Source organism: Perna viridis, chromosome 14, assembly GCF_037379345.1.
Source record: "Perna viridis isolate PV_CMFRI_1.1 ecotype Kerala chromosome 14, ASM3737934v1, whole genome shotgun sequence".
Lineage (NCBI taxonomy): Eukaryota > Metazoa > Mollusca > Bivalvia > Mytilida > Mytilidae > Perna > Perna viridis.
In genome coordinates this window covers 3,482,634-3,496,980 of record NC_142458.1, presented here as the reverse complement: position 1 = coordinate 3,496,980, position 14,347 = coordinate 3,482,634, and the positions used below count along the sequence as shown (strand labels likewise).

At 31.0% G+C, this 14,347-nt stretch overlaps 1 protein-coding gene across 18 annotated transcripts in view; it reads left to right on the top strand.

Annotated features, from left to right (window-relative positions):
- Positions 1 to 14,347, top strand: part of LOC148597762 (uncharacterized) — a 105,008-nt gene that overhangs the window by 49,775 nt on the left and 40,886 nt on the right. For 14 of the 18 annotated variants that reach the window (XM_088560791.1, XM_088560790.1, XM_088560789.1 and 11 more), the window contains exons 3-7: positions 2,270 to 2,352; positions 4,021 to 4,152; positions 4,794 to 4,949; positions 5,373 to 5,405; positions 8,324 to 8,359. In XM_088560791.1, the coding sequence (XP_088416917.1) occupies positions 2,270 to 2,352; positions 4,021 to 4,152; positions 4,794 to 4,949; positions 5,373 to 5,405; positions 8,324 to 8,359 (440 nt within the window). Of the gene's footprint in view, positions 1 to 2,269; positions 2,353 to 4,020; positions 4,153 to 4,793; positions 4,950 to 5,372; positions 5,406 to 7,938; positions 7,972 to 8,323; positions 8,360 to 14,347 lie in introns of all 18 variants that reach the window. The other 4 variants (XM_088560781.1, XM_088560779.1, XM_088560786.1 and 1 more) reach the window with 2 other exon arrangements.

The following is a 14,347-nucleotide window of genomic DNA, read 5'->3' as shown; positions in this document are numbered from 1 at the left end:
ATTTTGAAGCAGGTTTTTTACCAGGTTCTTTGATATAACATGGATTTGAATATTTTATGGAATTTCCATGGTACAATACTTTCTTGTTGAAGGTTTTTAAGTTTCTGCTGAGAAATGAATTGGTTGCTCTGAAATTTTAAGATATGCTACTTTTTTAATCTTTGAAAATGTGTACTTTACTAGTAACTAATACAATGGCATACATTTGAATTGCAACCTCATTTTCAGTGAAGTCCAAGTTGCTGCATAGAAAAAAAAGGTGTTTTTATTTTCTTTCAATGATTGTATATTGTGGCAGTTGTTTTGATCAGTTTCTTGCTTCATCCTTTGACTGACAAGTTACATTTGTAACAATGACAATGAGGTTTGGTGTATCTTGCTTTTTCTTGTCTCATCTTTATACTTTTACTTACAAGTAAACTTGAATACTGAACCCTTGATAAAGGGCATCGTTTACTATTCATCTTATTGATTGGTTGGTATGGGTTTCATGATGAAAACATTGTTTCTCGGTTAATCGCTCTACATGCTTCCAATTTCTTTTAATTGCCTTTCAGGTAAATGATCGCCAAGGGTTACATGCTTTTGTTCAATTAATGAGTTGGAGGTGCAACCAGATTTACTTGGCTAGCCAACCGATATTTAGCTGAACAATTTCTTTGGACCAAGTTTCTATATTTGTGCACCTATTACTCTGACATGGAATATATATTAATATTGATGTCATTTCTAAAACAGGTGTTAAAAAATGAAATTAAAAATTATAAGTGTAATGATCAATTATCAGCATTATATAGGATCAGCACTGATTGGTTTGGTAGATAACTGGTAATGATATATAATGCTGGTGTTAAAATAGAGATAACTAGGCATTTTGTATTTAGTATTGAAGATTTAGAGATGTCAGTTGTTCATTGATGGTCACAACTTTAGTTAATGTATACTTTCAAATATCAATTCTAGATTGATGGCTAATCTTCAAATACAAGAAATTTCTTGACTCTGATGCAACTGTTAAATGTGTCTAATGATAAACAATCTTTAAAATAATGTCATTTTCACCATCACTTTACTCCTTGTATGTTAACTTAGATATAGAGTTGTAAGATAATACCATATGGATTGTACTGCCCACTTCTACTTTCTGCAAAACATTTTACCCATAAAGTTTGTGCATGTCTTCTTGGTACTTGTACTTGTTCAAACTCTACACACAATCTACTTTGGATGTGATTTATTTTTACTGTTTTGGCCAGCAAGAAAACCCATAGAAAACAAATTGTTGCAGAAGAGTCCTATTATTATGGAATAGTTGTTTGGTATATGCAAGTTGGGAAAATAAGTAGCAGTGAAATAGAATTGATGTCTTAAATAAAGTTGGTTTATGGCATCTTTGCTAGTATGAATATAATAGTTTACCCAAGTCTAGAACAATCTATCATTTCAACTTCTAAAGTTGCAGATTTTCAGCATGACTTCAATTATAAGTCTACCCTGTTTTACCCAAATTGATTGCCCAACATAATCCTAAATATCTGTTTACACATAAAACACCATTGCATAATATTTTGACAACCCCCAATAGATTTTGTCATTTATGAATGGAATAAAATTATACATTAATGTCAATATATATCAATATTTATAACGTGAGTCAATATTGGTTATATTGATATCTTACTCCCCAATATAAAAAATGAATTAGATATCAATTATGTAACTAGTTAAGAGACTCACAGAGGAAGTGTTAAGAGAATTTATTCAGGTGATTGAGGCCTGTAGAAGGGATTTCTGATTATTAAGGCCTGTAGAAGGGATTTCTGATGATTGAGACCTGTAGAAGGGATTTCTGATGATTCAGGCCTGTAGAAGGGATTTCTGATGATTCAGGCCTGTAGAAGGGTCCACATTTATGTTCAACAGTGGAAGATTCTGGATTTTTCAAAGTTTAAAATCAATGTCTTAGGAAAATTAAAGTTCTCTATTAAGTATCAGTAAATACAGTTGATGTTCCTGGACCTTGGAAAATGAAATAATTAAGATCCTAGGTCATCAGTTGGGGAATTCGTACCTCAGACTTTAACAAGTTTGAACCCCTGCTGAAGTTTGACATTGATTTCCAAAGTAAGCTAACATTAAAAAATAAGGTATACATTTACATGTTATTGGAATTGTCATGGTGATCTGTACCAAATTATTGTACATAATAAAATTTGCAGTGTAAATGTACCTGGTTCTCTTGAATAACTTTCAATTTTTTTCTTTCCAGATTGTACCAGCACGTCACAACAAAACTTTTGAAAATATACAGCCTAAATATAACACTGTTAACACACAAAGTTGTAAAATATCGTAAGTATAAAATGTATACTGAACTATATATCTACCAAAATAAATGATATATGTGCATGATAAAAAAATACAAAAAAGATTTTTTAGTTGAGTCATAAAGAAAGCTGGGGGTCTCAACTAAGCAATAAATAAACATGAAGAGTGCTATTTATTACATTCATATTGTTGCCTATGTAAGCACTTACTGTAAATTTTGCAAGATCAGTTTTTTTTCACTCACACCAGTGCAGTAAAGAGTTAGAAGCGATCTGATCGGTAATCAGTCTATTACTATATTACTGATGATGTCATAGTTTATGTTGAGCCATCACTCCACAGTATTGTAGAACTGCCTAATTTTGGTCTTGTAATCTGATGCTTTGTAACATTTATCACTTTAAAAAATTGTCAAGCATCTGTAAATCTATATATCTAGAAATAGCTGAAGCCAAGGCCTTCAGGATGTAGTAAAAATTTTCTGGAAAAAAATTACCCACAGCATATAGGGTTACCATAGAAACCATGCAAAAATATGCGAAAATTTGCAAAAAAGTTCATAAAATCAGGTTTAAAAATATCAAATTTCCCACAAAATATCTGAAATTTTTATTTCATCCCCTGAAACTGTTCAAACTTTTTCCTGTGAAAACCCCTTCCTCATATGGGCATCGCCTGTTAGATTTTGAGCTATTTCACTTTGTAATCCACTTATTAAATTTAGCATGGTGAAAAATTGACTTACTTTCACTTTCTAAATGAAGTCAAATTGTCATTGAAAAAAAGCCCCTTCAACGTTGAAAATATATAAAACATTGCAAAATACTTTTAAAAGTCTCCTTTTTTCAGAAAATGTTTTATCAACAATAGATTCTTCATTTTTAATCACTATAGCAACCACCGGTTTCCATTTATGTCATTTTTCATCCCTAGCCAAAAGTGCGAAACTAAACTAAACTGTGGAGTGCTGGCGTAAATTGTCATGTATATTGTCTCAGCTGATGATGAACCTGAACTGATCCTTGCACATATTTTATGGATCGATACCTGCTCATTGACTGATTATTGACTGATCATTGACTGATTATTGACTTATCATTGATTGATTATTGACTGATTATTGACTTATCATTGATTGATTATTGACTGATTATTGACTTATCATTGACCGATCATTGATTGATTATTGACCAATTGCTGACAGATACATAACTGGTGACTGATCTGATCATGGCTTTGTTATTATGTAAAACAAAGGATTATCTATTCATGTAATTTTCAGAATTTTATGAATCAAATATAATGCTATTGTCTATAGATGGATGAGTAGAAGACTGATCAGAAACTGATCAATAATTGATGACCGTTCACAATTATAGTTGCATGGATTGGTTCAGGTACTGTACAACCTTCTTTTTATACCCTGCCACACAAAGTGATGAGGAATTACATAATTCCCTCTAGATGTTAAGTGTCCTTCCATCTGTCAGTCCCTGGATGGTTTCCCAATCATAACCTGAGAACGGAATTTTTTTTTGAAACTTTTGAGCTTGGTTATGATGTTCTATAAAACATAGTAGGTTCAGTTCAATTTTCAGCAAAATTTAAAATGTTGTTTTTCAGCCATTTTGCCAATCACCTTTTTCACCACATGGCAGAGTGTCACCTAATGTTTTTCTTTTTCTTTTTCAGAGTTTTTCTCAATAAGGAATTTGAAAAGCCACCTTTAAAAGTGACACTAGATCCTTTACAACAGGCTAACACAAGGGAAATGGAAAAGGCTGTCAGGCTTAAATGTCAGGAAGCATATTTCAGATTTGATAAGTAAGTTTAAATCACTTCTAAAAATATAAGGAATAGTTCTATGGATTCCATTAGTAAGTTGAAAAAATGTATGGAAACAATTGGTAGGTTCCATACAATTAAGTAAAAAAAAAAGAGTTGATAAAATGTGAGGAGCCATTCTATAGATTTGATTGTTATTTATAACAAAACAGAAAATAATCCGAATGATTGCAACAGAATGACTTACTCATACATTCAGGAATTATATCTAGGAATGAACAGTTTTAAATCATACTTTTTACAAGCTTATCTGTCAAAATTAGCATAGTAGCACCTGCAATAGACCAATCAAATTGTTCCAAAGGGAGATAACTAATCTAAATTGTTGAAGTTTTAGGCGGGGTACTGTCTACTACGTTTAGGAGTATGTATTATGTCTGAATATGTTTATAGATGGGCAATACGTTTTTGTTGCTGTATATATTTTTTTTTTTAAGAATGTTAAAAAATGAATATTTAAAAGGTAACAAGAATTAAATATAAAAGAAATAAAAACATGATACAATACTAAAAATGAGGACCACATTTCCATCTTAAGGCTTCCATCCAGGGCAAAAAGTACTAAACGTGGAGAGACAGACCACTGTTGACCAAAGGGACCTTGATTCTGTATATTTTAGGTTATTCCATATGGATGGTCGACCTGTTGATGATGTCAGGCAAATTGAAAATGATGGCCTCTATGTTGCTGTTGATCAGTTTGCTAAATTTGAACATGGAGACTATACACCTCATGGCAAAAAACCATTGTCAGTGCCACTATCACCTAGATACAAGTAAGTAAACAAGCCTTGAAGAGCTGGTCATATTTTTTTTTATTATGTGGAGAATTAATCATACCAGTTGTCACAAAGTCATGTTTGTGAAATCTAATTGAACAAGCCTCGTAATAACTTATTATTATGTTGAGAGGTAATCATGCTACTAAAAAGTCTTCTATTTGTGAATTCAAACTTAATGGATCAAGTCTTGGTGAGCTTTTTTGTTCAAAACCATTAAAACATTTACATCTATTGTATTTATCTAAACAAAACTATTACATGACAAGACTTCGGTGATTCTGTTATTAATTTTATATATATATTTTTTGTTTTTTAGTCATGAGAATCTTATTTGTGTATTATTTATGATAAAAAAGTAGCTTTTATAAGGGAAAGAAAATTTGTATGTGTATTGATGTTTTTATTTTATTTTTGTAGATTCACTGAGACCAAGTATTTATGGAAAGACAAGTGAGTCGTAGATAAATAATTATACTTAATATTCTTGATGATCAATTGGAGAAATATTTTGAAATTTTGGGGGAAGGGGGCTCTCAAGTATGGAAAAAAATCATGAAGACAAATTTTTATACGATTTTAAATTGTCAGTATTTTGTTTTTTTTGTTTTTTTTGTTTTTTTTGTTTTTTGTTTTTTTTTTTTTTTAGATTGTTAGTATTAGTTTTTAAATGGAATTCTTTTCAAATTTGTCAGCCTTAAATGTAGACTCCAGAGTAAATGTAGACTCCAGAGTATAAAGCTCATCTTGATTTCTAGAAATATTTTTTTACAAGTTTTAAATTATGATTTAGTTAAAGATGTTTCTGAAATATCTGTAGAAGTTAATAGAGTGAAAAGATCTAAATAGTAGAAATTCCAATTATATGTCTGTTATTTGAATATAGGTTATCTAAATGTAGGCCTTAGGTCAATATTTTAGTGTACGGGGTAGGTCAACATCTGAATGTAGATCAACCATAGGTCAATATCTAAATGTAGGTGGTAGATCAACATCTGAATATAGGCCATAGGTCAATATCTTAATGTAGGTCAACATCATGTATAGATGCAGAATATAAGGCTTCTTCATTTCTTTGTGGCCATATGAAATTTATTTAAAGATTCTTGTCCTAACATTTTATTGGTGAGGCAGAGTTCAGTTTCACCAAATCTTTATCTTTCTTTCCTTGAAGTAAGGATTTCAAAGTCTACCATGCAGGTCTGCCTAAAAACAAGAATCATCAAGGGTCTAAAATTACTTTCAAGAGTTGAAGGTCTAGGACTTTTCCTAGATTAAAATCAATGGTCCACTTGAGGACCACAGAAAGGTTTTCCTGTCCATGATCTAGCTTAATGAAGTTTCAAAGGCCAGGTTATAAATTCAGGGTCCCAGACCACAAAGTCACCACTATTTTGAACCAAAGGAATCTTTAAATGAATTTTGATTGGCCATATAATGCGTTTAATTCATTCATGTGCTATCATAATGAATACCTGTCTAGGCTAGTGGTTGTGTGGAAAGGGTTAGAACACCCAATCAAATGACTCACATTTATAACCATATTTTATGTAAGTTCATTTAAAATTGCACAGAGGATAAGATGTGTTTAATTTCTAGCAATTTTTCATTAAAATTATTACACCTTTCCGTCAAAATCTATTGAAATGTCAGCACAAATGTTTCTATTGGAATTCAAAAAGGCAAATCAGGAATTAGCATATATCAATGGTTTTAAGCTCCTGAAATATGTCACCTAATGGAGAGTAGAATTTTTTTCAGATATCTTTCACCATTTTTAACCTAAAATCTTTGTGATATTACATACTACTGAACTGATTTTTTAATTTTTAAGTTAAAAACAATTTTTGTTTTTTTTTAAGTTTTCTCAACGAGTACAAGACCAAACTTTTATCAATCCGTTGATAATATGTAAAACATGATATTCTCTTTTGACCTGAATTTGAAGACAAAGGAATCTAAGAAAATAAAAACTCTTAGTATTATTTATACCCCCCTATAATGATGGTGTCCATCGGATAGAGTTGGTCTTCCCTTAAGGAGATAGACCTGCAGTAAGGGACATAACTCTTGAAATCAGTGATATGTTTGCAGCATACTCAATTTCACTGAAAGCATATCAAGCTTTCATTTGAAATAGAATGAAATGAACCCAAGTTGCTTTGATGCTTACAGGATATTGATGTAAAATGTTGAATACAAACGTTCCAATGATTATTAAGAGTTGTGTCCCTTACTATAGGTCTAGCTCAATTGACAAATGACAATTAATGAAATTCTATAGGTAGTTAACTGGAAAAATATAGAAGGAGATTTTATTATCTATTGAAGTTTTAAATCTCCTCAATTTTCTAGTGTAATCCCTCTATCCCATGAACATCTCCATTTTACTCGCTCTAAAAAATTGCTGCTTACTGTGTGAAAAACCATAATTTTTAGGTAGGGGTTACAAAAACACACAATTTTTTATAACGTTTAGGAGGCTTTAAGGCTGCTTCATTGCTTCCCTTTTCACACATCTGCCTTCATGATCTTTACTTTCTGTTTTGTCATCATATTCAGTTTACATGCCATTTTGTTAAATATTATGCTCACCTAGTACAAAGGTTTAACTAATGTGCTCACCTGGAATAGTAATACTTTTGAAGTCATCATGGTGATGCAAAAACAGTAACAAAATGGTGCCTTCTTTGTTAAATATCATGTAATTAGTCCAAGCAAAGATCAGGCAGTTTAATGTGTAATCTTCACCATGATACAGGAAAAATGAATTCATTCCTTTTGTCCTTTGAGAAAGGATAAGGGAAAAGTTTATTGAATGTCCATCTTCTCAGTTCTTTTTAGAAATATAGGCAATGTTTCTGTGAAATATCAACTTGAGAGTCTTAAATGATTAATGAAAAATCCAATATCATTTACCTGATTTTATATGATTGCCTGATCTTTTTCCATGCCTGTATTTAACATGTCATGTTCTATGCTTTAGATCAAGTCTAAACGGTCCAGTTGGAAGGCATAGGTAATTTGTAATTCTGTAGTAATTAGTTCAGCTCAGCTCACTCGCTGTCTGTCTGGCTGTTGTTAGATTGATTAGCTCGATAGCTACCTGAGCTTGGTTGTCCTAAAATTAACCATACTTTAAAGAATTTTGAATTTACGGTTATTTACACTTGTGACATTTTGTTAAGTCGATCACTGATCATGAATTTACTTTCAGCTAAATTCAAGATTAGAAATTTGGAATCTTAATAAATCTTGCTAGATTTTGGACAAATTTGGTTGAATTTGAGAGAACCTGGTTAAATTTGGGACAACCTGGCAGAGGTAATAGCAGCACATGTTCGTAACATTTTCATTCTTATCCCATTCAGATCAAGTCTTTATGGAGGAGCTGATAAACGCCCTAGGTAAACTATTGAGTGTTTTAATCTTATTTGCAACAGTTGCCATGGTTACAGGGTATACACATTTTTTTATAGAGGTGTTGCTTTTATATTTATATTATTTTGGCTTTTTCAGTTGTTTGAAAGAGAAAATGTCAATTTTTTTTTTTAAACAATTATGAAATTTGTTTGAAAGTTATAGGAAAATATTTCATAGTGGTATTAAAATGACAGTGTAGTTTTTTGCTTTAGAATACAGGTACATTTTTTCATGCTTGGTTATGGCTGGAATATTTATCTTACAGTAAACATAGAATCTTTCAAGGGAGTACTTATTTTCACTATTTTTCACTGAGGACTGGAATACAAAAAGACAGATTTATTTAATTTCAAGACCACAAAAACTAATAACTGAAAATGTTTTTCTTATAAACAATATACTATAATGAGCAACTCATTGAGTTCATACGTTTATAGTTCAGTGCCCCAACTTGGCAACCAAAAAAAAAAGAAAAGAAAGAGGGGAAACTGTTTATTCATCATATTTATCAACATTTTCAGCATTACAAATTTTGAAATACTTGTAGCACTGAGGCTTCATTCCTTGTATGGCACATTGTGTAGAGATTTGGCTTCATAACTCCATAAGTTTAGTTATGAATACTTCTTGTGTACTGTTTTTTGGATTGAGAACTTCCTACATATTTCATTCTAATGCTGCTGATGAGAGGTAACTCCTTGAAACACGTGTACAGCATATCAAAACTTGCTATATATATGATTGGTATTTTTTGTATTTTATGCAGTCATATGTCTTTTTTTTTTCTTTAAAAAAAACTTTAGTTTAAAATTTACTGAATTACTTCGAACTCCCAAGATCATGGCACTTGTTTCTGCCTATAAATTCTGATCTCTGTAGTTATTGGAAAAGGGATTTAACAATTGCAGAACTGCAGAAAAATTCAGAAAAAATAGCAAATAAAAATCTTTTAATATACAGTTAAATGTTTGACAAAAAGAATTCCATGGTAGAAATATTTACAGAGAACTTCAATAATTATTGTTAATGATTTGGCTAATTGTTGCTGATTTTTATTTACTTTTTGTCTTGAGACTAATAAGAACTTTCCATTCAATGAAATATTGTACCTTGATTGTTTTCTGGGGAAAATACTATACATTGAAACAATTTAATATGATTTTTTAATTTGAAATTTTGAAAAACTGATTTATCAGGTTTCAGTAGAGATATATTCTTTGTGTGTGTAATTAAGATTTCAGGAAAGGAAATAGGTTGCATACAATTCTCTGTTGTATAATCTTGTAACTATGGCAACTTGTGTTTAAGATTATTCCTTTCCACTATGTTCAATCCTGTAATTAAGATATGATGTTATATATTGAAAATTTATAGCACATTCATTGATGATGTTCAGGGGAGTTGTACTTCCTGTGATTAAATGAAAATTACCTGTTAATCTCACTCATGTAGATGATTAATGAACTTGTAACAGACAATTCAATAGATATGGGTGGGAAAGTTTCAACTTTTATATTGTCCAGTCAACTATCTAAAGCTCATTTGGTGATTGATATTTAAGCAGTGGAAGACCAGCTCTATTACCTGAACATAATCATTGTTTTTGCTGTAAATTTCACTAAAGACACCAACATAATGTTGAATTTCACTCACATTATAATGGCTTCAATCAAATCCTTATAAACTACAGTCTTCAATTACATCTAAATGTTTAGTGTGCAGTTGACATTTATCTCTAAAGTCATAAAATAATGCAAACTACAAATACTTTTACAAATAGCATGGGGACCAAAAATTTAACTTTATATAGCCTGAAGCATATTTTATGACATTATTTCTTCACCAATTTACACTTCAAACATTTTGATAAGTTGACCAATGGGTCTATTAATTGATTGGTAAAATATTCAAAACATTCACTCACCTGCATATTTTTAGAGGTTTTTAATATTGCTGCAAGCATTCAACTGATATTTTACTCACATTTTACTGCTTAAATTCTTCAATATTCATTTCTCAAAAATAATTAAAAACTTCTCTTTTTTTGGAACTGTTATATTGGTTTTTTTTATACCTGAATTCAAACAGAAATTTTTGTTTGCATTATAATGTAGAAATTCTTTGATAAATTGACCATTTTCAGAACAAATTGATCAGCTGATGCAATCAAGTGTAATTTTTCAACAGTAATAAGATATTGTGTCATAATATTACCACTTTCATCATTTAGAAATTAATAATTTGTATTACAGTTTCAAACATACATTAATTATTTGTTATTCTCTAAGGTCATTTGCCAATAATTTATTTATGTTTTCTTTGTACATCTAACAGCTACTTTTATGTTCTTATTTTCTCAAAATCTAACTACATGTAATTGTAAGTTTGATTTTTAATGTTTCTTTTTATCCATCATATTCTAGTCTGACCAAATTACATATGTAATGTTTTGTTGTATTTCTTTGATTGATTACCAAGATGTTGGTCCTAACCAAACATTGATTATACACCTCAAAAACATGTCTGTTCTTCTGTTGGTCATTTCCTTTGTAAGAAAAATTGAATCCCAATGGATAGATTGATATCATATTTGGTACACAAGCTAAATTATTTCACATGATTTTCACATGAATTTCACAGGACTTTCACCTGAATTGAGCAAATAAACTTAGTGACAGAATTTACCTGAAATTTCACGTGAAATAAATTTGCCTGTGTATGTGGTCTTGTATATATAGGGCATATGTTGTAAGCAGTTTGATTGCTGTCTGATATTTACTTCAGTTTTAATGCTATGTAAGGCCAATACAAAATAAGTCTTGTTTCCTGCTACCAGCAAGAAAAAAAAATAGGGTAGGTAGGTAGGGAAATAATCTAATTTTCACAAACATATTCGAGTTGATAAAAAATAATCTAGACATGAACAGTGCTTAATACAAAATGCCCATACAATGTTTATGGTAGGCACAAAAATCTAGGGAAGGTAAGAGAGCAGGAAACAAATGTGTTTTTTTTTTTTTTTTTGGCCTTAGTAGGTTATGTATTTCACAATTTTTTTTTTTTTTTTACTTATTGTTTTATGTGAGTTGCACTTACTGTGCACCTGTGTTTATTATAACTTGTTCAGGACAGGTTTGGTTGTAGTCTGAAGCTACTGTGCACCCGTGTTTGTTATAACTTGTTCAGGACAGGTTTGGTTGTAGTCTGAAGTCACTGTGCACCCGTGTTTGTTATAACTTGTTCAGGACAGGTTTGGTTGTAGTCTGAAGTCACTGTGCACCCGTGTTTGTTATAACTTGTTCAGGACAGGTTTGGTTGTAGTCAGAAGATCATGACTTCACTATTAGTAAATTTGGAAAGGCTGTTTTCATAGTGATGTTTATTATTAATGGTCATTTACCAAAGACAACTAACTACACTTGAAATAATTTTTACTATTAGTGATAGAATAATTTGAGAGGACTTGAGACAACACCCCTGTCAACTTGAGATTTAGATCAAAACTTTTACAAATCTGCAATGACACCGTTTTCTCATTTTTGACAACAAAAGATGAAATTTGTGTCATCTTAAGTTTGAAGTTAGTGCTTCACTTTATCACTTTCAATTTTTAATTGACAATGTTTTTACACTGTGGACAAAACTTGTCACATTATTAAGAACTGGAGGCAGAAAAAAATCATTTTAAATTTTCTGGAAAACTGAAGGTAAAAAAATGTTTTACACCTGACATTACCCTTGTATTAACCTCATTTGACTTGCACGTTTCTAGGGTCAAAAGAATGTGACTGTCTGTTTTATATGCTTTATTTACCTTACACCACTTAGACTTTTCACTACATTCCATTTTAAATTGATTCATTTTTGTAAAGGACGTAATAATTTGATAAACAGATTTGATTTTTAGACCTTTCAATTGCAAAAGTCATTGAGACCATTGTCAGATCTGACATCAAATAAAAAGAAAAGTTTTAACTTTTTATGACAGCAGTTAAATCTTAAGACAAACATTGCTAATAACAAAGTAAGTTTTTAATGGGGGAGAACCACTTATGGGTCTTTTATTGAAAGTATTATGACAATGTTTACATTAAGTCAACTTTCCTGTCCCAGGGTGACTTGGTTTGTCACTAAGGAACTCTGTGAGATGACTTAGAAAATTAACACTCATGGACTCAATTAAAGGTATTTTTTTTACCTACACATAAACTGTTTTCCTTCTCACAAACAGGTTTTATAGGACTAAGATATCCAATAATGGTTATATGAATCAGTGCATTTAAACATAGGTTTTGAATTTAGTTTTAAATGGTATGTAAAAGTTTCACTTAAAAGGTTCATTTGCATTCACTTTTTCATGCTTCCCAATTTTAACTGTAAAAATTTATTAATGATCATTACATTCCAGTTTTTATGAGTTTTGATGTTAATTTTAAGTTTCAGTTACAAACCTTAGCAAATCAGTTTTAAGGGTGGGTTTAAATTTCATTATAACATTTTAATAGCAACAAGTTAATAGTGAGATACGGGGTGTGTTGGATATGGATTAGTGTTCAGAGTCATTGCCATGGTAAAACATTTCCAATAAAGTTGAATTATGTCTCTCCCCATTTTGATGAGGAGACATTGTTTTTGGCGGTCCACCAGTCAGTGTGTCCATCACAAACTACTGAACTAAATTTTACGAAACGTGGTATGTAGCAAGAACATCATTTGCAGTTGTGCATATTACCAGGAAATTTTGATCCCCAAATTATTGTAGGAGTTATACCCCTTTAGAAATTTGCCAAAATTCCTCATAAATTACCTTGTCAGTGCAACTCCTCTGAAACAATTGAATTAGATTTTATGAAACGTGGTATGTAGCAATAACATCATATGTAGTTGTGCATATTACCAGGAAATTTCGATCCCCTAATTTTTGTAGGAGTTATGCCCCTTTAAAAATTTGCCAAAATCCCTCATAAATTACCTTGTCAGCGCAACTCCATTAAAAAAATTATTCAGAAATTGTATGATAATTGTTAAGAAGCCTTTGCAATATCCAAGAACTATATTATGATATAACTTACCACAAAGAAATTAATACTGAAAATAATCTAAAATTGGGAAACCATTTCTTTACCTCCGTAGCTTTCATTTCTGCTCAGAACAGTTTGCGGTACGGGGGGAGACATATGTTTTTGCAGACAAAAAACTAACTTTAACTTTTAAATTTATTCACTTATTGAAGATATAAACACTATTGCGATTAAAGTAACAATGTTTTCAGACAGTGTTTTGTTTCTTGTCCAGTGTCATATTATAGGAATTGGATGTCAGTCCTTTATATTGATGTCCTGAAACATTAAACACTTTTGTCATCATGAACTAATGGATTGTTCCGGTGTATCCATCTGCACCATGAGAACTGATTTGTTTTTTGTGTCATAGTTTTCCTTTCCTCCTTCATTTACCCTGGACTTGAATTTTTAGGAGCAACATGGCGGGTTTTTCTAGAAAAGCAGAGGATGCTTACTTTATCAGAGCACCTGGTCCATGCTCCTATTTTTTTGTGGAGTCTGAGTTGCTCATTAACTTGTGTTTCTTTGTTGGTTATTTACTGTTCTGTGTTGTGTGTGTCGATTTTCCTGGTCTGGTCTTTATCCCTGGATTACATTCTTTTGATTTCTGCTGGTGTCCTGGTTCCCTTGATTGCATTTTTAAAATTGGGATGGTTTTGTTTGAGAAAATGCAATAATAATTAATGTTTTCATTAAAGTCATAAAACTGAGAGCATAATGTCATCCCCTTTACAAAGTTACCCAAAGTTCCTTGAACATGTTGAAAATAAAAACTTCATAAAAGTTAATAATTTTTTTAAAACTCAATTAATTACCATAGATTTTAAGGTTCTTTTAGATATGGGTTGGGTTAACCATTTGGAATGTAATAAGCTGAAATGTTCCTTAAAATATAATATTTCATAATAA